This window comes from Halichoeres trimaculatus, unplaced genomic scaffold, assembly GCF_033239565.1.
Source record: "Halichoeres trimaculatus isolate MK-OKI-2021-1 unplaced genomic scaffold, fHalTri1.1 fHalTri1_scaffold_8, whole genome shotgun sequence".
NCBI classification, from domain to species: Eukaryota; Metazoa; Chordata; class Actinopteri; order Labriformes; family Labridae; genus Halichoeres; species Halichoeres trimaculatus.
The window spans coordinates 32,151,758-32,175,418 of record NW_027437186.1 but is presented as its reverse complement, the minus strand read 5'-3'; the positions used below and the strand labels follow the sequence as shown (position 1 = coordinate 32,175,418).

Below are 23,661 nucleotides of genomic sequence, written 5' to 3'. Positions count from 1 at the left end.
CTCATGCAGAGGAACTATTTATTTTTGCACATTTTCACACAATTATAAACACACTTGTCTGCGATCCAGGCTCTTCATCTGTTGTTGGTGGCTTCAAGATTAAAATAAACATTGCCTTGTGTCTTTATCTTGCCATTTTAGTGGAGGTTGCTCATTCTTAGAAACAATAGTGTCATTATGACACACAAAATAATGTTGACGTGCGAGTTCCAGCTTTCTACAGGTCAGTGTTGCTGCATGCATGAGCTGTTTAGTGAAATGCATCCCCTGTGTTTATAAATCAAACATACTCTGAGATGTGCAAAGCCAATTTGACAGAACTGGACACAGATTTAAACCTCTTGATGGATCTGTGCACTTGCTCCCTCTGCTGGTCAACTCCTCCACCGCAGACCTTTACCACAGTGCATGTTTCCTGTGCTGTGTGTAAAGCACTGAGTGCCATGTGCATGTCTCAATTGATGTTTTTCCCTCAGATTGCAGCAGTCTGTTACAGAGTTACAGCCACCATGCCTGACTCTTTGTAATGTAGCCACTGTAAGTGGCCCCACCACTGCTGATCTCTGCTGCCCAAACAGTGACATCAGCCCTCTGTCTATTGGCTACTGACTGTCAGGCCACAGCTCTCCATGGCATTAACACCTCAGTGTGGTGATGGTCACACTGCGTATTGGAGATCAGACAGCTCACCACGACCAGTCATATACTTCACTTCACTTCAGTTCAATAAGTGGAAACATTTATGCCTTCTTGTTAAAACTGTCTTGCTGCAACAGTGTGAAATAGGTTATAGGAGGGAAACAGTCACCATGCTGGATCCTGCTGATATCTCTTTTAACTTGTCATTCCTCTTTGAATCTTAATCCAAAAACATCCCTCAAAAGCCACCTCATCCTCCCCTCTTCACCCTCCAAATCACTTTTTTTTCTCTAATCCTAATTTGCACACAAGAAGATTGCAAAAGGGCTGCCTGAGCCGAAGGGAAGGGTCCTTACGGGTCAGACGGGGTTAGTGGGGAATAACCTTTTATCCAGTGTTTGGTAGGGACCGTCTGGATTAGCGATGCAAATGTCCCCATAGCCTATCTAATCAATGGCATTCACTCCGTGCTGAATCCGGAGTTTGCCTGCCCTGGGGAATTTATTCACAGATGACATGCGCATTGCAGGATGACAGGAAAATGTCGTTTCTGGGGAAAAATTTTTTTAACTGAGGTAAAAAAAAAAAAAAAAAAAAAAAAAAAGTTAAAATATTTTTCTTAAAAAAAAAAAAATACTATAAAAGTAAGAAATAAATAAAATTAAAGTTATAAAATCGAACGGTAAAAATCTCAAAAATAGATATAACTTAGAATATAAAAACCAAATACACGTCACTAATCATGGGCTATTCCATTGTAGGAGTCAAAAATTGAGAATATAACTTAAAAAAATGTAATTGTTTGTCTTTCCTCTCAAAAAAATACGTTTCGAGCTCCTGGTTGATAAACTGATTGAATCACACCTTTGTCATACCACGAAATGCTTCCGCAGGAGGAAACGATATGGACCTATTTTTTGTTCCTATCCAGCTAACAATTCGTCATCCAGATGACTATCTTCCCCTAATCCCTCCGCGTTAGATAGTTTAAATAAACTCTTTTTTCTAGGCAGGAATTCAGGGGATCAGTGTTACACTTTTCCTATAGGATTAAACAGATCTTCCTTTGCTGCTGAATGGAGGCAGGGAGCCCACCGTTGGCCGGCCCTGAAGGCCCAGGGTGCCCTTTTGATCATTTCAGTCTCTCCTCGGTGCAAAACCTCTGATTGGCCCAGAGAGTAAGAAGGGGGAAAATCTTTAATTAAGCAGATAATCTCTTGTTGGGGACGAGAGCAGCTCCATTTCAGAGCCCCCTCCTTGAATCCTGGAAGCCTCCTGAAGAAGTTTCATGTGCTGCTACCTCAGTTTCCTCTCCATCGTTGGACCGTCTGCAGGCTCTGGACTGGATCCCCCTCACCTGTCAGGATGTTCATGCATTTGGAGGTTTTCTATTACATCTTCATTCTGCTGGCTAACATGAGGTGCTGCTACTGCTGGTGAGTTTCTTCTGCCGTAAAGTAGTGTTTTGTTTTTTGGAGATTAATTTGGGAACAGAGCGTTTCTTCAGAGGCAAATGTCTCCAAGTATGCAGCACAGTCATTTTCTCTTTCATCACAGTATGTCTAAAAATAAGTATTTGTGACCAATTTTAAAAGAAATTTTGAAAATTTGGTGAATGAAATGCATATTTTATCAGGAATTTGCTTTAAATTATTGTTTTATGAAAGCCACCAGTAGGTCCACCACTTTTAATAACTTAAATGTTTCATACTTTGTTTGCACACCCTGAGTTAGCTCTATAAAATGCTAATATAACATTTCTTATACTCAATCAATCAATTTTAAGCCATTAAGAACAAATTCTGTGTTAATATTGGCCAACATTTGTTTATTTACTACTTTAAAACACAAAAAACTCTATACTAAATGGATAAAAAAAGTTTTGCTTCCAGTTGTGCGTTCATGACCACAGAGTTTCTGGCTTTTTGGAAAGAAACACATGTGTTTTATAGGGTTTACCATAGTTTATTACTGCACATTAAACACTGTTTTTTTACATACTGGCAACACAGAATTTAAATTCTGTTTTAGCCTCAATAACAAGTTATTATCTATTCTTTATGTGCCTAAATTTTTTTTAGATTTCCAGTAAAAGTGGTGCTGTTTACAGAGGTTAGAAGTGCTGTATGCTTTTAATTTCACTAAATGAATTGCAAAAGCTGCAAAAGCTACACTGCAAAAAAACGAAATCTTATCAAGTGTTTTTGTCTTATTTACAGTAAAATTGTCTTATTGCACTTGATGTGAGCCACATTAAACTTATCAGTCCAGAAAAATGTCTTGTTTCAAGTTATTTTAAGACAAGAATGAGGTCTGACTGGCTTGTAACAAGTTCAAAAAATCCGCAAATGGAACAAGAGAAATTTACTAGAAAATTTGCTTGAAACTAGATTGACATCTTCCTTTAAGTAATTTTATTCTTGTTCCACTGGCAGATTTTTTGAACCTGTAAAAAGCAAGTCTGACCTCATTTTTGTCCTTAAATTACTTGAAACAAGACATTTTAGTGATCTAGTCAGGGGAAAGTGGCTCGTATTAAGTCTAAAAAGACATTTTCTACTAAGAATAAGACGAAAGCACTTGATACGATTTCTGTTTTTTGCAGTGTAAAGGGTGTGAAAGCTCCTCTGAACATCTGCAGCTTATTTCCGGAGTCATGCTAAAGATGATCTCAAAGAGAAATCCATTTTATTAACAACATACAAACTCTTCACACTGCTGATCTAATAGTTCAAAAACACCCCGTTCTTGACTTCTTTGCATGCACGCTCAAACTCACTGGAAAGAAAGAATTGCAGGAGTAATTAAACGTGTTACTTGAGTTTAAACACCAGCTAAAGGCACGATTCACAAACCAGCTTTTGTAAATGTTGGAAAACAAAGTCCTTTAACTTATCTAAGCAGATTCAGCGATATTTTCTCTGAGGTTTAGTGTGGTGTCATGGTTTAACATGTTACAAAGCGCACTAATTAGAGATGTTAGTGGAGGAATTTGTGGAGGACACTGAGCTTCCCTGAGTGAATAAGCTTTCTCTTTTTCCAGGTCAGTGAATAATTTCCTGATGACTGGACCCAAGGTAAGCCAACTTTCTTTTGATCTACGTCCCCGTCCTGTTCCCCAAAAGTCAGAGAGAGACAAATAGCGAGGATGAGGTGGAGTGTGAGCCTACATGTTTCCCCTGTGGTATCTTAACTGGAGTGTATTGGCACCTGTCTGTTATATCAGTGATATACTCAGCCCCTTTGTGATCCCCCCTCCCTCCGTCATACACTTGACCTCATCCAGAAGCTCTGTGTGTCTGCCGGTTGAATGTTTTAAGAGGCCAGGGTAGGCACAGCTGTAGTGGGTGGTCATCATTAGCGAGCCGGACCCCTGTGAAAGAGGAGGTACTCCATCTTCCCAAAGGCCACTTGAGACATATTAGTTATATTATCGTTCACACAGTCTGAAGAAGCAGCAGAGCTGTGGGCGAGGGCCAAGGACACATCCGACCAGTTAAAGGAAGCCCAAACCGAATTAAAGTAAAGTGCTATGTGTAAAATGCTACTTAAAAGTTATATAATCTCAGTCTCAAAATTAACAACAGTTATAAATATAAATATATCACTTTGGCCTTTTCATCCTGACTAAAACTTTATTTAGAGATGCATGATATATCGGTATCAATATCTGTATCGGCCGATGTGTAAAAGAGGGACGATATTTACTCATTCAGAGTATCTTGAATGATCTTTCAAGACCCAAATGATATTGTTTTCTATGACTATGTAAACACCAAAACTACCTAAGAAGAGTGGATTCTCTTTTACGCCTCTCTTCCTGTTTTCGATCCAAAAAACAGACAAAACGTACTTTTTTTGATCAGGATAATCTTGGGCGCTCCATCCTTTGATCCTCTCCATGGTCGTCTTTTCTTACGAGATAGCGACACTCTTTCTCTCTGAACGACCTAGACACATCTTCTCAGATTGTTTTTTGTTTTTTTCCCTACCATGTTGATATCAGTAAATATCAGTTATCAGCCAAAACAGCAATATTAATATCGGATATCGGTATCAGCCAAAATTTTCTTTAATTCTCAAGGTGAGAAGTGAAAAAATACACCAGTGAAGAAGTCTTAAAATAATCCAAAGCACCCTTCCTGGTTGCTCTTTAACAGCCACAGTGTGAAATAATTTATATTTCTGCTGTTTGGTTTGGATATATCAGGCAGTTACTCCTGTACTTTGCTGTCTTTGTAGTAAACTGTGCCAGATGCCTCAAACCAATCTCATCACTGATGCATCTTGAGCATATGTTTGTGTTTTTCTAAGATCCCCATGTCTCTCTGGCTGCAGGCGTACCTGATCTACTCCAGCAGTGTAGCAGCAGGAGCTCAGAGCGGCATCGAAGAGTGCAAATACCAGTTTGCGTGGGACCGCTGGAACTGCCCCGAGAGAGCTCTGCAGCTGTCCACGCACAGCAGCCTGCGCAGCGGTGAGTCCTGAGTCCTCCCCTGAACCCTCAAGGTCCTCAATCTGAGGGTGATGCTTTTCTGGTGTGATTTCAAAGATGTTTTTTAACTGTTTTATGTTAGAGAGGAGGGTTTATCTCTTTGAGGAAAAGAAATGTTTGCTTATCACCCCCTCCTGTTGGGATACTTACAGTCGGCAGGATTGCTGGAGGCAAAACAAACACATTAATCCGTATCACAACATCCCCCAGAATCACTGCGTCTGTATGCAGCTTATTAAAGCCCAATGAGTTCAGCAGCACAAAATAAACTTCAGCTAAGAAGAGTGGCCTTTGAGACTGGTGCTACTGTCCTGAGCTTGTTGAATTTTTAGCCATCCTACACAATAAAATTGAAAAACACATCAGCTCGCCTTTCAAGGAAAATACGAACATTAAGACCACCGAATACAAGATTCAGACCCTTGAATGTATCATTAATCTGGGATTACGATGTTAAATTTGTGTTTGTGTCAACAGCAAACCGTGAGACAGCGTTCGTCCATGCTATCAGTTCTGCCGGGGTCATGTACACGCTAACGAGGAACTGCAGCCTCGGAGACTTCGACAACTGCGGCTGCGACGACAGCAGGAACGGTCAGAGAGGTCAGAGGAACTCACGAAACACAGCAGAAGTTATTCTCCCTTTTCTCGCACAGTATCTGAATCTGAGCGCCTCTTTTCGTCTGACAGGTGGTCACGGTTGGTTGTGGGGCGGCTGCAGTGACAACGTTGGCTTTGGAGAGGCCATCTCTAAACAGTTTGTGGACGCTCTGGAGACTGGGCAGGATGCACGAGCAGCGATGAATCTTCATAATAACGAAGCTGGTCGTAAGGTACAGTTGATACTCTGAGTCCAGCTTCATGTTTGAGCTTGTATTTGGATCTTACTGTAGGTAAACTGGGTGGCAGCTCCTATTAAATGTTGAGACACTCCCAGCCCTCCAACTGATTCACCGTGTGAAGCACCTTTTGAATCATTTTTCCCTGCTCAGAATAACCCTGAGTGTGCCACCCAAGCATCCCTTTCACGTCGCTATAAGTGAGGTGCCACTCGTCCCCGATAATAACAGTGTGTTCGGTGTACCAGAAGGGCCTATTTACCACCGCTGAATGCCCCTTACGACAATACCTCTACTCCAGAATCTGAGGATCACTGGTGCAAGCTTTAATTAGAGATCCTGCAGAGCCAGACATCGCACAGCATTCTGTATTATGCTGCTTTTTTAAATAAGTGTTTAGTTTTTATTCTTGCAATAAGGATCCCACATTTATGTTGGTCTTTGTTGGGCCCCAGGGGGGAGTCCGAGGGGACCACAGGCGTGCAGCTGAAGTGCTCTTTGTTTACGGTGCCTTTGCTCCCCCCTGTCGGGCCCGGGGATCCCCACGGCACCTGGAGCATCATTGTAACAGAAAAAAATGGGGATAGAAAGAGAGAAAAACTCCTTTTTTATTTCTCCTCTCAATAGGACTCTCCATTGGGTCGTCTCACACTAAAAACATGTTGATAATGAACATGCTAAATAAATACTCCTATTTCTTCTGGAGGGACAATGGAGCTCAATGTGAAACTTTGATTCAGCCTCACCTCCAGAGAAAGTTCACCCCGTCCTGGAGGAAAGAAAACGTTTTCCTTTTCAAACGGCAGCTGTTTTTGTGTCGGGGAAAGTCAGGAGACACTGAGGACGACAAAGACACTCAGCAAAGGCCCTTGAAGCTATCACTTTTTCTTTTTGGTGTATTCATCCCTTTTTTACTTAACTGGAAGACTTACAATCAGTTAATTTGACAACACATCAATCAAAAGACAAAGGACATCCTGTCTGTAACACACACACGCATCTGCCTACAATGGTGCAAATGTCCTCATAACTGAAAACACGTCTTGTGTTTTGAAACAGCATGTTGAAGGAATTTATCTTTATTAGGGTATAAATAAGTTTCTGTGAAGTTAATGTTATTTCTGTTGTCCCCAGGCTGTTAAAGGGACCATGCAGAGGACGTGTAAGTGCCACGGTGTCTCGGGTAGCTGCACCACTCAGACCTGCTGGCTGCAGCTGCCGGAGTTCAGAGAGGTGGGGATCTACCTGAAGGAGAAGTACCACCGCGCTCTGAAGGTGGACCTCCTCCGAGGAGCAGGCAACAGCGCAGCCAGCCGGGGAGCCATCGCAGAAACTTTCAGCTCCATCTCCCGCAAAGAACTCGTGCACCTCGAGGACTCCCCTGACTACTGCCTAGAAAACCGCACTCTGGGTTTGCCGGGCACGGAGGGCCGAGAGTGCCTCAAGAAGGGCAAGAACTTGAGCAAGTGGGAGAAGCGGAGCTGCAAGCGGCTGTGCGGGGAGTGTGGGCTGGCCGTGGAGGAACGCAAAGCTGAGATGGTATCGAGCTGTAATTGTAAATTCCACTGGTGCTGCGCGGTGAAGTGCGAGCAGTGCAGAAAGACAGTGACCAAGTACTTCTGCGTGAAGAAAGGAGGTCAGAGGGGAAGGAACGAGAGCGCAGGAAGCCGCAGGAAGAACCTCAGACTGAGGAAGAAGCACTGAGCTGCACTGAGCATTCATCTTTTGTTGTCATTTTTGTACCATTGCAACTTTATTTTGGACTCATGCTTAGCAAAAAAACAAACAGTAAGACCATTTTTGTCAGTTCTATATTGAAAGTTAAAGTTAAAGAGAAGTGAAGGGTCGAACACTTTGTAGATTTTTTGGTAAATATGTATTTAAGATATATTTTTATACTTTTTGCAACATTTTGAAAAGTCATTTCAAAGCATTTAAAGAGTTTTTCTCTGAAGTTAAAATTCCCCACAGCCTGGTTTATTTATTTTTACACAAGAAAACCTTTGACTTCAGTTAAGTTTGACAATTGGACACGACTTTATTCAGCTTTTGTATTCAGAGCACAGCTTCAAATCTGTCAGCCGAGAAGTAATCTTTGTATTTTTCAAATTTCACCGCCAGATCTCATGTCTCGCCCTGACTCCTGCTGCCCTCTTGTTGTATTTAATTGTATATTAAATGAAGCACTTTGAAATGTACATTGTTAATTTATTTCACAGCATTTGCTAGTTTTTCTTTGTCGTTAGTTGCCTTTTATGGTTTGCCTCCTATTAAAACGTAAGGAAAGTAATAAATCCTTCAGTCTTACTCATCATTCAGCCTGTGGAAAGTGTTCATCCTTCTTCAACACACTCTTTGTGACATTAATACCTGATGATTTGCAGTAAACACAACCTTTCTCTTCACACTGGGCCAAAGCAACGAGAGAGGAAAACTTTCCAGTGTACTCTTCGTTCCATCACGCCTTTCTCAATTTGGCCTCAACAAATACCTCCCGTTCTCCTCCTCATCATGGTAATCCTCAAAGAGCCCCCTCACTACTCAGCGCTTGGAAGTTTCTTTACTGTTTAATACTAGTTTAATTAACTTTGTCCAGGCGGAGCAGGGCTGTGGGGGTGGAGGGCATGAGGCAAGTTGCCCTCAAAAAATCATCCCGCCTCTAATTTTGTATGCTAATCTCCTTTTTCACGCCGCACCTCCTCAGAAGTGGGGGAAAGAAATGTTGGGAAAACTTTGGGTTGCCTGTGCAAGGCTTCCTGCGGCTGTTTTATTTCTGGGCCCACCTATTTGGGTCCTTTCACTCCTCTAGGGCCTTCCTTTGCTCGATTTAACAATGAATGCAGAGCTAATCAGCTCTCTCGGAAATGCACCACTGTCGAGGAAGGTAATCCCTTCTTCTCTGCTCTCAATGGGCCGTCGCCTTCCAAAGGACTTTGGGAAAAGGCTTTGCACAGATTCACACTGTTCTCTCAAAAGAAGTTAGTTCAAGTATTGTGCCCAAACAAGTGGGTTTTATAAACACATGCTTGCCAGGATACTCACCCCACCTGCGAGTAAGAGGTGCCAGGCCCAGGCCCAGGCGGACCCGCACATGGCAGCCGAGGCTGAAACCCTTCAGACGAGATGGGACATGAAAGAGGAGATTAGAGGGCCCATTGAGAAAGGGGCGTTCATTTCTGCACCTTCCTCCTTTTACTCAATGAGGTGTCAAGGAAACACCTTGTTGACATCTTATTTACTGCATAATGATCATAATCAAAACTCCTCCCTCCTCTGATGACCCCTGTGGGCTGTCTGGATTGCTCTGCCTGGCATGCATGAAAAAAACCCTCTGAGCAACAAAAGACCTGGCATACCAAGATCTTTGGCCTGCAGCTCTGTGCAAAAGCCGCAACTCACTGACTCAACGGAGGCACAACAAAATGTTCATTCACACCGTTTCATGATGATATTTTGAATGGAACTCAACAACAACTCTTAAAAACAGGTAAACTTCTTCTTATCTTTACCTGGGTGCGACCGTAATTTTGCTCACTCTGCAGAAAAATCCCCACGTCAGGATAAAAACTCATGAAGCTGTGCTGACACAGCAGTAAGTTGACGTGTGGGAAAGCATGTCTGAAACACGTTTGACTGTTTCAAAGTTCAGCACTTTGACACACCTTTGAGCTCAAACAGAGATCAGTCATAGGAGCAGGCGGTGTGAATGGTGATGAGCATGATGACCTCAGTTTACCCAAATAAAACAGAGAAAATTGATGTTTCTGACAGAACTTCCCCTGCTCTTGCTTTTGGTGCATAACCTCTGAGTACACCGCTACCTTGTTGGAGCAACAGACAATGTTTTAGGCCAGGGGTTCCCAAACTACTAGACCAAGGCCCCCTGAACAGCATTTGCTTCTGACCAGGGAGCCCCTTTGGAATCAGACAATGTTTCAAAATATGTGAAGAAATGTATATTCCAACTTTTATTCACTTTTAAATAGTTCAGTTACATTTGTTTTGACCAGGAAGTTATAAACGAACAAAGGGTAGACTGTCACAAGTAGGTTGTTGCAAAAAAGAGAAGGCATTTCAGGGCTCTGTCAGCCAAAGTGGGATACTCCTTTCTTACATGTAGCCAGTAGTTAGACAGGTAAGAGCCTCAGAGTTCAGTTCAGTTTTTTTTCAGATAGCTTAATGATTGGTGAAAACAACCAGGTCAACACAGATCATGACATCATCATGCCGAAGCTGCAGTTGTCACACAAGGAATGGCTAGGTACAATCTGACAATTATGGACAGGACAGACAGGACAAATGGCTATAAAATAAATAAATAAATAAATAAATAAATGAAATAAAATAAAATAAAATAAAGAAAATTATAATATAATATAATATAATGTAATATAATATAATATAATATAATATAATATAATATAATATAATATAATATAATATAATATAATATAATATAATATAATATAATATAATATCAATCATGTTTATTTATATAGCACATTTAAAAACAACCAAGGTTGACCAAAGTGCTGCACAGTCTTAGAACACAATCAAATAAAAGCAAGTTTAAAAAAAAATAAAAATAAAAATAAGAATAAAAATAAAAATGTGTTAAAAGAGAATAAAAACGGTAAAAACAACAAATAGACAATAAATAGCTAAAGAGGACCCCATAATAAATAGAAAAAAGGTTAAAAAGAATCATGGATGTCTTGCTCAACCAGTATTAAAAGCCAGTGCAAAGAGGTGTGTTTTTAATGATATATAATATGATATAATAAAATATAATATATTAATAATGATGATAATAATAATGATAATAATAGGATCCCATTTTTCCCTTCCCTCCAATTTTCTGATGCCCCCCTGGAAGCCCCACATGGGACCATGGCCCCCACTTTGCCTGAGACTTCCTTGTGCTGGTCAGTGTTTACCGAAAAAAGTTGACCAAAGTGTTTTGGAAGACATGTTACTGTGACTCAACTTGGGTCAGTTGTTCGTCTTTTACCTCTTTATCAACTTTGTAATCTAAACCAGAGACTGACAAAAGTATGCAAAAGCTCCATTTACTTGATTTGATTTTCCAAATTCAACAACCTCATGAGTGCAGAAACGAAAAGGAGCAACCCTGAGTAAAACATGCCCAGTAACAGCGTGTGAAACAGCACGCAACGTCGATCATGACTCAGACTACACAACTTTCCCCCACCCAGAGAGTGACACGACCTCCGACCGAGGGATCTGAACTTCCGTCTCCCAGGCTGGCCCTGCCACCTTTAATTTTACCAAACACATGAGCCTAAGGTGGCGGAGAGAGAAGTGACACCACAGAAGAGGAGTGAGGTTTAAAGACAAGGTTTAATAATCCATTACAGATTATTTAAAGCACTGATAAAAAATGAGACTGATTTAACCAAAGAGAAGAGCAAACATGTAAGATTGTTTTCAACATTTAAGTGTACTAAAGCTTTTCTTTCAAGTTTAAAACTTGACTGATTTTTCCAACATCTTGGTTATGTAAGAGTCCAGCAGGTCCCTCTCAGGTAGCGAGTGATAATGCAGTCAATGAAAAGATGGGAAAACGACTTTAATGCTTCACAGACTCCCTGACTAATAGGATTTATGGCTTAAGGGTTCTGGACCTACAACACCTAGAGGGGCGAGGGTCAGAGTGAATGTGAGAGAAAGCCAACACTGATGAGTACAGAGGGGAGGACATGCAGGCAGTGTTTGAGGAAAAGTAATATAACAATGTGTCAGTTTGTTAGAATTTATTGTGCTTGCTTAAAGATGATGTGAGGAGGAAGTTTTAATTAGACTGCTGCGACACCTTTTGGCCAGGAGTCTCACGCACACTGTTGTAAAGATGTTACTCTCAATAAGATGTGCATTTGTTTTGGAAATGAATGGAGATTGGGTCTTGTTTTTAGAAATAATAATATCTTTTTTCAAGAAAACTTGATACAATGACAAGGTAATGTGTTTATCAACAGTTACGTAGAGTTACGGTTTGAAACATGACAACAAGCAAACTATGTCAGTTTGTACCGTAGTTTAGTAGACAGCTACATTTAGCTCTATTGGCATCCAGGTTCTCTGAGACATGTCTGTAACGTTAGTAAATCCTGGTTATGTCCTGCCAGTCATCTACCAAGCAGAGCTAACGTAACCTCACTCTTCATTTTATTATTTTATTAGCCCCTGTGTTAGCCTTTAGCCTGTGTTTTAGCCTGTAACTCATACTCTATCACTCTCCCGTTTAGCTTTCTTCTGCTCTTCTGTCCTTTTTCTGTCTGACAGTTAGGCTCCTGTGTCCACCAAGTTAACCACAGAAATCATTTTTAGCAGAGAAAAACACAGATCTCTCTTCTCACTGCTAAATTTTGCCAGCTGGTGTGATGTTGTCAAAGACACTTAGACCAGGAGCATTTAAGGATAACCTTGACTAGGGCTGATAAACTCATTTTGAAGTATGGGTTATTATCAGGCATATGTCTAGACCACTTAAAAACTTCTCACAGCTTCTTTAAGCTAAGGTAAGAAGTTAATTAAGTTCAAATGCAGCTGTACTAAAATACCTTTGCACGTGATGTATCTTCGTTCTCACAGATTCAACCTAAGCAGGTTAAAGAAAACAACATGAAAAAGAATATCTAATGAAAAGGACAAGAGAGGAAATCTGGACTGAACAGAAAAGGCACTTGGTGAGCATGATGTGTGAGAAACTCTGAGCCTCAAGGACAAAAATAAACCAGCAAATCAAGTTGATCAGTTTGACTGGCTGTTGATATGGGGGTATGCTTATACAAGAAACATCTAAGTGCATTTTACATTTTACATGAGGTTGTGTTTCTGCTTAAGTGGGACATCTGTTGGGGGTCTAAACCATACTGGACAAGATAATTTAAAGTTTCATCCATTATTTTCTCAGAAAAAAAAGTAAATAACTTGTTTACCGTTGCCATCTTTGGCTACAAAGCTCAATTAAAAAGTGTCATGATTAGACTGAAAATAAGATCTTTGGTTTGACTGTAACAATAGCTCCTCGAGAGAGCTGTTGTTTTGACAGTAGTGGAGAAGACAACAGTTTGCTCCTATCAGCAGGATCGAGATACAAGCCTCTGGAGACTCACCAGGGTGGTCGATCTCCTGGCTGAAAGAATGGAGAGAGAGGAGCATCAGAGGGATCAGCTCAGCTCACTGATCTACACAGGAAACATGGAGCATGGGAACTCAACAGGGAGCCACACCAGCCCCTGCTGAGGAGATCTGCTGATAAAACCTGACTCAGGAGAAAACATGCTCCCTGTTTCCAGTGGGCGCAGAATCCAGGAAACGCTTTTGTACTTTTGAACACAATTGTTTGAGGGTTAAAAATACACTGTGCTAATGATCAAAGTGATTGATAAGATGTGCTGCATCGAGGTTCAATACCACTCTGACATTGACAGAACAGAGCATCAGCTGATCAGTCCACTGAGCAAGGCACAGTGTGTGCTGCTCTCTGATGAGGACTGATCAGTGGATGATCAATACGGTGATGCTGAATGATGTTAACTCAAGTTAAATATTGACTCTGGGTTTCAAAAATGTTTGCTCAGCCTGTCATTACCACTTTTTTAGGAAGATAAAGAGAGAGGACAAACTGCATTAGAATATTTATACTAAGAATATACTGATTATTTACTTTAGGTGGGCCAGGGTGAACAAACTGAAATACCTCAGTATTTTCTTGTTGATGTCATTTGTTTTATATGATATTTTTAAAATTAATGCAAGAATACAAAATATATAGATAAAAATGAAAATATAGTTGATGTAAGTTTTAGAGGTTGGGTAGATTAAACATTACCAGCCAATGTTTTGTTAACGTTTTAAACTGAATACACATTTGATGTTTTTCCCAAGGACCATGCAATGCCAGATAGGACAGTTAAGACTCAAGAGACTTCACAGAAGAAACACTGACATGGTGACACTGGTATTTCTGGCCCTAAAAAACTGTAATATTGGGCCGAACACTAAATTTTTAGACAAATTTTTTTGGAGACACAGGCCCTGAGAAATGTCCCAACTTTCCTCACTGATTTCGTGCCCCTTATGATGATATAGACACAAGGTGACATGGTTTGCATGAGTAAAATTGTGAAAAAGAATTTTAAAAAATACTCAGGCAAAGCAAAAATACATAAAATAAGATTAAAGAAAAGTTTTTTTTTTTTTTTTTTTGCTCTGTCAAAAAAACAAACAAACAAAAAAACCTTAAAAGTCCAAAACAAATGCTGCAGCACTGTTGGCATAGAAGACTTTATAGAAGACCAACTCTAGGGGGAGTAAAAAAAAAAGTGTTCCCTTACCTAATGTTCTCATAAAGCAGAGGTGTAAACAAAAGATACAAGCCCTTTAGTTTAGTTTAGTTAAGTCTGCACACTTTAAAACTGTCTTTTTATTAAGGCAAAAACTCAACGTAAGGCCATGTGGCTTTGTGATTTTCCTTGAGATACTACTAATAATATCATTTTATTATATCAGATGTTTATAGTTAAATTTATATATTTTACTTGTCTTTACTTTGCATTTCAGGTGTGGTTGATGATTTTATTGCACGTTGACACTCTATGGTTGATTTACTCTAAAAAAAAAAACCCAAATACTGTAGCTCCCTCCTGTGGTAGAGTAACGCCCTTACAACACACGCAGTTACTCACCCAGACCGCTAGGTGTCAGTGTCTGATATTATGGACATAAAACCACAGAAGTGTTTCCTTGAGTAGTTGCGTCGTTTGTGTTGTGGCTCCTGTCAACACGGCGTGTAAACACCTCCACGGAACAGAACCACGGAGAGGGTTTCAGGAGTCAGCCTGTTACAAGTTAGTCTCTTCTAATTAGATAACTGTGAATGGGAAAGGTTGTATGATATTCTCCCCGCTGCCCCTGGAGCCTAGCAGGGTGAAGTCCTGAAGAAAAGCCAGCCTCTGGTTGTTTCACTGAGCGGGGGACGGAGGCTGCTCATCAGCGCCTGTCGACGACCATGGCAGCGGCGACCGTTGTAGAGGCTGACCCGGCGACCAGCGAAGGAGGTGCCGCGTTCACTGGAGTAGATAACCGGGGCTGGGATGAGTCTCAGCTGCGGACATATTCTTTCCAAACCAAGCCGATCCCCCGGCTGTCTCATACGGATCCCAGAGCAGAGATGCTATTAAATAACGAGGTAAACAAGCGGAGTTAGCATGCTGAAACTTTGAACGCACCTCATTTGACCTATATATCGTTTAATAGTAATAAACACAGCGGGAAGCTTCCAGATGCTACTCATATTGTTATAAAATACTAACTTTAGAAACATTAGCCTGAAAATTGTATTTGATCACTTGAATATCTTCTTGTTCATGTGAAACTGAAAGTGAATTGTACTGTTTGGGATAGTCTGGTGTTTGCCCTCATTTTAGACATCAGTGTTTCCATTTGTAATGGTGAAATCAAAGATGGCAGCTTAGAGATAAATAAATAAAAAGCTTAAACTACTCTGAGAATTGGAAGCCACGTTAGTATCTTTTTAATATATTTATATATTACCCCAAAAATCTACCATCTCAATCTACTTAGACTTAAGTATATAGCCCAAAAATATGCCATAAATGCATCCCAGCTCCATCCAAAAGATGTTTGTCTACACTGACATGACATTCAACATGCAACACATACAGTCCTTTTGTCCTGTGACTTCAAAATAAACTACAAATGCTGAAGGGATTCTGTTTCAAGGCCACGCCAGTGATTAATAACAGCAGGTGGTTAGCCTTGTTCAGTTTTGTTTGTGTGCCATGTTTATTTTTCATATATTACCTTGTCATATGTGGTGCTCTTCCTGGCCAGGAGAAAAATCAGATAATACTTTAATTAATAATTACCTTTACTAGAGAACGAGTTTTTACACACCCTAGAAGTCATTGTTTTCATTCACGATCACACAATGCTTGTCATTCATTAGTTCTCCTGCTTCCACCCAGTTTCAGATTAGTCTGTTGCACATAAACCTACTGTCTCAGCTGGTTATCCCACACTGCAACCCCAAATCTAAACAAAAACCCCAACATGTCAAATGTTGAAGCTGAACGTTTTTATTGTGCTATGAAAAATATATGCTCATTTTAAATTTGATGCCAGCAACATGTTTCAGAAAAGGTGGGAATAAGTTGTGCAGTGCTTTAAAAAACAAGACAACACCTTGCTGTTAACAATGCATCTAATTACTAATAAGGTTAAGTTACAACAGGTTAGTAATATGACAGAGAGGTTGAGGCTCTCAGAAGGAGAGGTGGGAGGAGGAAAGATGTTCCTCTTTGTAAAATTGCAAAGAATTTGGGAGTCTAAGAAGGAACAAGGCTGGAAATCATTACTGGATGGAGGGGATTTCTGGGTAAGCGCTTCATTAAAAACAGACATGAGTTGTTAAAATTACAGTGCGGGCACAAGAACCACAACAACAACAACAGTGACTTTCAAGAGGTGTTATCCATAAACCCTGTGTGACGCTACATCCCTAAATGCAGGTCAGAACTGTACCATGAGAAGAGAAGTAATTCATTCATTTATTTATTTATTTATGGACTGTGTTAACCATCCAGTTTTCTTTGGTGCAATGTTCAAAGCCAGCTTTTGGAGGTGGTATGGAGATGAAAAAGTGCCCATTGCAGAAGTAGCTTACACAAACCAGTCAAGCTGAACAAATTTTTATGGAGTAACATTTGCTGCCATCCAGACAGTGGGCATCACTTACCACCATTTTCAAAAAAATCTAATTAATTTCTAAGTTTTCTGAGAGAAGTCCAAGTCAGATTAAGGAACTGTTCTGAAAAATCAGAATGAGTTGCATGTGTTCTTAAAATGATGAACATCATGTTCTTATAAATTTGAAGCCTGCATACAAGGACATGAGACTGTATCACATACTTCACACAGGATCAAGATGAGAAGTGGAGATACATTAGGAATATACAATTGAAATTATAAACCAGTTACACATTGGACTCCTAGCAAAAAGATAATGTAGTTGTCAGATGGATGTAGCTGCTGGAAGTGAAACACATATGAGCTAATTTTTGAAATGAAATTGTACAGCGCCAGTAGTGAATGGAACAACTTTTTCAGCGATAATACTCTTTCAAAGAATGCAATTATCAGAAAGCACACCAAATAAAGGGCAATAAAAAGTTTGACATCAAATGTGTAGGCAAATTGCCTGAGACAGATTTTTTTCCATAATAAAACCAATAATAGTGATTTCAATCTAAAGGTTGTTACGGTGAAATGATTGTTGCATGTAAAGATATATTATTTTTTATACATGCTGCTGGCATCAAATTTAGAACGAATGCACGAGTGTACTATAACAGGCCTTTTAGTATGAATATTCAACACGTTTGAACTATTCTCAATGTTAATTTTTGCAATGTAAAATTCAAGAATGACTAACATGATTTTGATACCCCGAACAAGTAGTGGTTGGACGGATTTTCCTCTTTCTTCATAATTAGAAAAGGTCCAACAAACTGGCTTAACTGATTCACTATGAACTAAGGCTCAATACAGAATAGTTTTCAACTATTAGATGCTTATAGAGTGATTTTAATAAGTCTTTTAGTGAGTTAATTCAATTTTGAATTAAAATATGTAAATGAAGTTTGTTCTGATGGACAATATATCATTCAAAGACTGTTACATTGAGTGGGGTTGTAGTATTGCCCTAAGGTCACTTATTTCAGCATTATCTTGAAAATAATCATCAGTCTGTGATTAAAATAGTATCACATTTGGAATATTGTAATCAGCATTTACACAAGTTTAATTTGGCTGTAGGAGGCATACTTTGCACTTCTGTATCTATGAAGAGAAGTTGACTCAGACTGAGTGTGAAATAGGAAGTGGGGTTGAAAATGAACTTAAAAAAGACTTCTTAGAAAAGTTATGCATGTTATGACACACATTATGGGTCCCCTTCCTTGCTTTCCTCATTCAGCGCTCTCGCTAGTTTAGAACACCCAACAGCCAATCAGAAACGCGCTCGTGCTGCAGTGTTATAAGAACATTGCGGATGTGCCCAAAATGGGCATGTGTTCAGCACGCCGTCAAAACATCTTAATAAGACATCAGTATTGAAATTTAATGCTCACGTTGTGTTATAATGTGCCCCAAAGTTGTGTGAAGTGGCATGAGATCCTTGAAGAGACTTTATTTTCGTAAATGAAATGGAAAAAGAAGCCGAGTTTACACAAAACAACCGGATTTTACAGTGTCGCAGCATCATTGGCTCGGTTGAATTTGTTGCCGACAGCTGAAAAAGAGGAAAAGTCGAGAGGCCAAAGTCTCTGTGGTCCTGAAGAGTAAAAACAGACATCTTTTCGGATGTTTTCACTCTCCCGGACTGCTGGAACTAACCGCGCTTCCCTGAGAAAGTGAAACCGACAGGCGGTGCAGGGAGACTCAAGGAGCGAGAGCGCGCTCAGCGGTGTACGTTCAGTCAGTCACGTAGCCCTCGGTGCTCAGCACATCAACTGTAATAAACTGAGATATACTGTTCTGCACGTGAGTCTACAAGTACTCATGTGCTTTTATAATCAAAAAGTTAATGAAAACAGAAATAGATTTATTTTCTTGTTACTTTTAGGAAGTTGGTAACACAATCCAGAGAAGCATGTGCATAACTGTTTCACTCAAAATGACTCAAGTTGCATTCATTAAGTTTGAATAAAATTTCTAGTGCTTTGTGAACCATATAAAAAACGTGGAAGAAAGTGCATCAATGCTTTTACTAGAAATGAAATAAAGTTTGATAATTAAGAAATACATTATTTCATATTGCTTGCTTTAAAAATGGTGTTGCATGCTAGCATCTCTGCAGTGCATTATTCCTGACAAAGATTGTGCCTGTGTTTAAGAAGTTTAAGAGCACTTGAATCAAACATTTTTAAAATATTTATTACTGTAATTAACTGTTCTCTATCTGTTTTCAGGAACCAGTGGTTCTGACGGACACAAACCTTGTGTATCCAGCTCTCAAATGGGACATTGCATACCTCCAGGAGAACATTGGAAATGGAGACTTCTCTGTTTACACTGCAGAAAAGCACAAATTCCTCTACTATGATGAGAAAAAAATGTCTCTGTTTGAGAACTTTGTACCCAAGTCTCAGAGGACTGAAATGAAGTTCACAGAATTTGTAGAAAAAATGCACATGATGGAAGAAATGGGAGGAGAAGAGAGGTAAGAAGGATATTTTTCTTGAAACATGATTATGATTAGGCTATGCTTATATCACTTGAGCCTGCTATAGTATTCAATCTAGACAACACCTTGTCTTTAAAGCTGCATCAGGCAAGTATCTCAAGTGTCAGGAACAAGATGTGACTGTACTGCAGGTGTGTGACAGTGAAGGGTATTTTCTCTCATGAAATGTAATACAGCACAGGAAAGTGGAGTAAATGACTAAGCATTAAAACAGGAGACGCAGTGTAAAGGCCCTTTGCTGTGACCTGACTTGGCCTGACAGCACACACACACAGATCACTTCCCAATTCCTTATTTAAGTTGCTGACACATATCTGCTGTATTAGTATTTCAGTGAGTCATATCAATGTTCATAGTTTAAGGAGTTGTAGTCTGCTTGAATACAAACACCTTGTAAACAAACGTGTGCTCTACAAACACATAGAAAAGTTTCAGTCTCTGATTGTGAAACACAGTAGCTCACATCATATTTAATGTGGTTTTCAGGGTTTATCTGCAGCAGACCCTGAACGACACAGTAGGCAAGAAGATTGTTGTTGACTTTCTTGGTTTCAACTGGAATTGGATCAACAAGCAGCAAGCCAAGAGAAACTGGGGACAGCTGACATCCAACCTGCTGCTCATCGGGATGGAGGGTAAGGGTTCTGAGAATGTTTTAAAGCATTGTTATTAATTTTCTTCCTACGTCGCATTAAGTTGAGATATTCTGTTAATTACAGGTAATGTGACGCCAGCTCATTATGACGAGCAGCAGAACTTCTTTGCACAAATCAAAGGTCATAAGAGATGCATCCTATTCCCCCCTGACCAGTTTGAGTGTCTTTATCCCTATCCTGTGCACCATCCATGTGACAGACAGAGCCAGGTGAGCTGTTAAACATACTTGGAGGACAGATTTTTTAGAAATATGTATATTTTAATTTATGAGATCAATAAACCTACATTTTTTATTTTTACAGGTGGATTTTGATAACCCAGATTTTGAGAAGTTTCCCAATTTTAGAAATGTTGTTGGCTATGAAGCTGTTGTGGGCCCAGGAGATGTGCTCTACATCCCCATGTATTGGTAAGATGTGCTTTTGTTTTGGTTCTCTATGGGAACAAAAGGCCCAGAGTCTCTTTCACTCAGAACTGAATCAAAGAAACGATATTGATTTTTTCTTGTGCATGCGTGAAAACAGCTGATGTTCTGTCTGGAGACTTCAGGGTATTTAGTAACAAAAAGGAACCTCACAAGAATTATAAGAATCAGGCTATTCATGTTTTTCTTCTTTCCTCAGGTGGCATCACATTGAATCCTTGCTGAACGGCGGAGTGACGATCACTGTAAACTTCTGGTACAAAGTACGCATACTTCAGTCTCCACAATCATCTTGCTAACTCTGCCATACATGTGTCCTTTATGATAATTCAGCTGCTTTGTTGACACTTTTGATTAGGGTGCCCCAACACCCAAGAAGATAGAATACCCCCTGCGGGCTCATCAGAAGGTGGCCATCATGAGAAATATCGAGAAGATGCTGGGAGAAGCACTTGGAAACCCACATGAGGTGAAAACAAATGCTTTTATACCATCTCTCTTCAAACCTCAAACCCTGTGCTGTTTGTAGAAGTCACTCATTAAAGCTACACTGTCAGTTTCTAGAACATCAAATAGATTCATATTTAGGTCACCTGTTATATGAAATCCTCGGGGTATACTGGCCCTTCCAGCAACCTAATTACTGTGAATATTTATGGCATACCTGATTTAGTGCAAAGGAAAGATGTATGCAGTCAGGGACTGTGAATTGAGCATGTGATATGTCAGTGGTTGCTTTTTCTGACCAAGAATTTCTGTCTCTCTGTAGGTTGGACCTTTACTGAAAACGATGATCAAAGGGCGATATGATCAGGATCTCAGTTAGAGTCCACCACCCTGAAAGCTTGAGAAACTGTATGCCTGTGCAAGAGAGACTGCTTTGTGTGGTTTCCTCATTCTGACTTTGGAGTTAAGTAACGCTGCATGGCAATAAGCGGCCATCTTGAAACCGTTCTGCTTCAGTCTTCGAGTGCCATGGTCATTGCAAATGTGATTACAGAACAAAAATCTTCTGATGAAGATGAATACCGCCTGAGGAAGTCTCCTTTTTCCTTGTGTTTGTGAGAAAAGTCTGAATACATGTTAATCAAAATCTGTGTTCGTCAAGATTATCATAACTCAAGCTTTGGGCATTTAGTTGCATTTATTAAGCTGGTATTTGAGATTTTGTTTTATGGAACAACCACAATATTTTGACCACTAATGGATGAGTTAAGGGGTAATACGTATACTGTTCAGATTTGTTAAATACAAGAAATGTCTTATCAATACATTATACCACAGCTTTAAGCTGAAAATTTGTGGAATAACCAAATTTATCATCTTTATCACAGATAGCTTTGTAAGGGATTTCATTGCAGCCTTTTAGGATCACTTAAGATGTGTTTTGAAATAGTTCTTTGTGTCTGGATTATCTCTCATCCCACCTACAGAGTTTAAATCAGTCATTAGCCGGAGTTCCTGTTTCTAAAAAAGATGGATTTAATAATAAAACACAGAAGTCCAGTGATACGAAACTCTGAGGAAACATGATTAAAATGTGTGAGTGTGAAAAAGAGAGATCATATGTTCATCTGAAGGAGTGTGTGACAGCTTGCAGCTAAGTTATGTTAGCTGAGGAATTGATTTTTGTTTTATTTATGCTTTTGCTTGTTGAATGATATTACAAGGTTTTTCTTGAATGTGCTTCCCTTCCTTTTAGTACTTGAGGCAATATCAAAAACAAACAAAATACTGCAGTTTCGGGTGCAGATATAGATTCATTATAAATGAAAGGAAAATACTTTAAGTTGCTTTTCTTGAAAGAAAATAATCTAAGTGTTTACAGGCAATACTGTCTTGGGTCTGATGCTTAAACGGAGTGGTTAAGGTCAACTAGTTAAATGATTTAATGGTCTGATCTACTAGGATATTCTGCTGTGATTGCAGTGCTCCATCTAGTGGTCAGGTTTGCAGTTGCATGCTGAGCTTAATGTATGATTTACCTGATTCACGCACAACACAAACATGCTATAATACAAATATTCAGTTTGTAGTGATTAAGAAGCTAAAATTGAGGAATGCTGTAATGTGTAGGAAAGTAAAGTGTTTCTTCTCTTGTAGCTGCTCCTATGATTACTGTAGGTTCATGAAAATGCATATTTTAACCACCATGCAGCCATATTTTAAAGAATAATAAGGTGTTTACACATTGAAGTGCTCTCTTGAACTGGTTTAAAAAAGTAGTTAAAACTAAACAAAAGGGTCCCTTTAAAAATTTTGCTGTATGTGCCAAATTGGTATATGTGCATCTCCTTTTTATGAAAGCTTTGTTTGCCCATGAAACTAAACAAATCGGTGGATTGTAGACTGCAAAACAGAAAAGAAAACAGTTAGCACTTAAATAGTTTGGGGTTTTCTGACTTTTGTTTTGTAAGTTAAACCTCTAAACTGCTGATACTGTGTAGATCTAGCCCCACAGGTTGCTTGATGTAACAATTATTGTCATTTTTCTCCAGTTACTTAGTTAACTCCTGATTACTCTTTTGTGCCTTGCTGAAAGATAGCATAGCACTTCATGTTGCAGGAACTTGATTTTGAGGTTTTATTTATTGGTTTAGATGTCTGCTCTCAATCTGGCATTTAACAGCTTTAAAGTTTGAAAAGACGATGGTTCATAGAGATACAAGCATGTTTTTAACTGCTGAATGACTGTTTTTGTTGTGAACATACAGTATGTGCCCTCCTTGTTCCCCCAATTAAAGTTTGTCAAGCTCTTATGAAATGTGGGAAGCTGTTATTTCTGTACAAGAAAAAAAATGTGCAAAATCGAAACATTTTCTGCTTTTGAATAAAGTAACAAGAACAAATAATGCAGAGAATACAGAATATGATCTACAAAAGTTAGTTTTTATTTACTATAAATTGTGCGTCAGCAGTTTTTGAAGCACAGGGTTGATCTCAGTTGTGACTTATAGCTTAAGTAAAACCATCCAAGCTTTACAGTAACACCATCATATACTAATTAAAGACGGCTTTTCTTCTGATAATGACTGCTATCAGTAAACGCATATCTTTGAACCCTAGAATGTGTCACACCTACAGTCAGGAAAAATATAATATACCACCAATCAAAAACATTATAGCTGCTCCAAATGGATGCAGATTAACACAAACACTAACAAGTGTATTAGTAAAAAATAAACCTGAACATCCTAATGTACAACTAACAAGAATCAAATAGGAATCCAGTCATAATCAAAAAATTCACAACCAACAACCACAAGCGAAGCAAAATTGCACACAACACAAATGAGATACATGGAGCTGGGACAAT

At 39.4% G+C, this 23,661-nt stretch overlaps 2 protein-coding genes across 2 annotated transcripts; both read left to right on the top strand.

The window, feature by feature from the left end:
- Positions 1-1,833: 1,833 nt before the first annotated feature.
- On the top strand, positions 1,834-8,185 carry wnt8b (wingless-type MMTV integration site family, member 8b). Its single transcript, XM_074675769.1, has 6 exons — positions 1,834-2,075; positions 3,683-3,716; positions 4,978-5,116; positions 5,612-5,737; positions 5,825-5,967; positions 7,108-8,185. The coding sequence occupies exons 1-6, from the start codon at positions 2,005-2,007 to the stop codon at positions 7,675-7,677; spliced, it is 1,083 nt and encodes a 360-aa protein (XP_074531870.1). The 5' UTR covers positions 1,834-2,004; the 3' UTR covers positions 7,678-8,185.
- Positions 8,186-14,733: 6,548 nt separating this feature from the next.
- On the top strand, positions 14,734-23,166 carry hif1an (hypoxia inducible factor 1 subunit alpha inhibitor). The gene is made up of 8 exons (XM_074675061.1): positions 14,734-15,187; positions 18,990-19,240; positions 19,751-19,899; positions 19,984-20,129; positions 20,224-20,330; positions 20,545-20,608; positions 20,704-20,814; positions 21,115-23,166. Exons 1-8 carry the CDS (start codon positions 15,008-15,010, stop codon positions 21,169-21,171), a joined length of 1,065 nt encoding a protein of 354 aa, XP_074531162.1. The 5' UTR covers positions 14,734-15,007; the 3' UTR covers positions 21,172-23,166.
- Positions 23,167-23,661: the final 495 nt, after the last annotated feature.

Bases quoted from the DNA above. Each gene is read 5' to 3' on its own strand.
- wnt8b (XM_074675769.1), top strand. From the start codon at position 2,005: ATGTTCATGCATTTGGAGGTTTTCTATTACATCTTCATTCTGCTGGCT. The intron at 2,076-3,682 runs GTGAGTTTCTTC...CTCTTTTTCCAG, and splicing joins ATGAGGTGCTGCTACTGCTG to GTCAGTGAATAATTTCCTGA. The intron at 5,738-5,824 runs GTCAGAGGAACT...TTCGTCTGACAG, and splicing joins CAGCAGGAACGGTCAGAGAG to GTGGTCACGGTTGGTTGTGG.
- hif1an (XM_074675061.1), top strand. From the start codon at position 15,008: ATGGCAGCGGCGACCGTTGTAGAGGCTGACCCGGCGACCAGCGAAGGA. The intron at 15,188-18,989 runs GTAAACAAGCGG...ATCTGTTTTCAG, and splicing joins AGATGCTATTAAATAACGAG to GAACCAGTGGTTCTGACGGA. The intron at 19,900-19,983 runs GTAAGGGTTCTG...TGTTAATTACAG, and splicing joins GCTGCTCATCGGGATGGAGG to GTAATGTGACGCCAGCTCAT.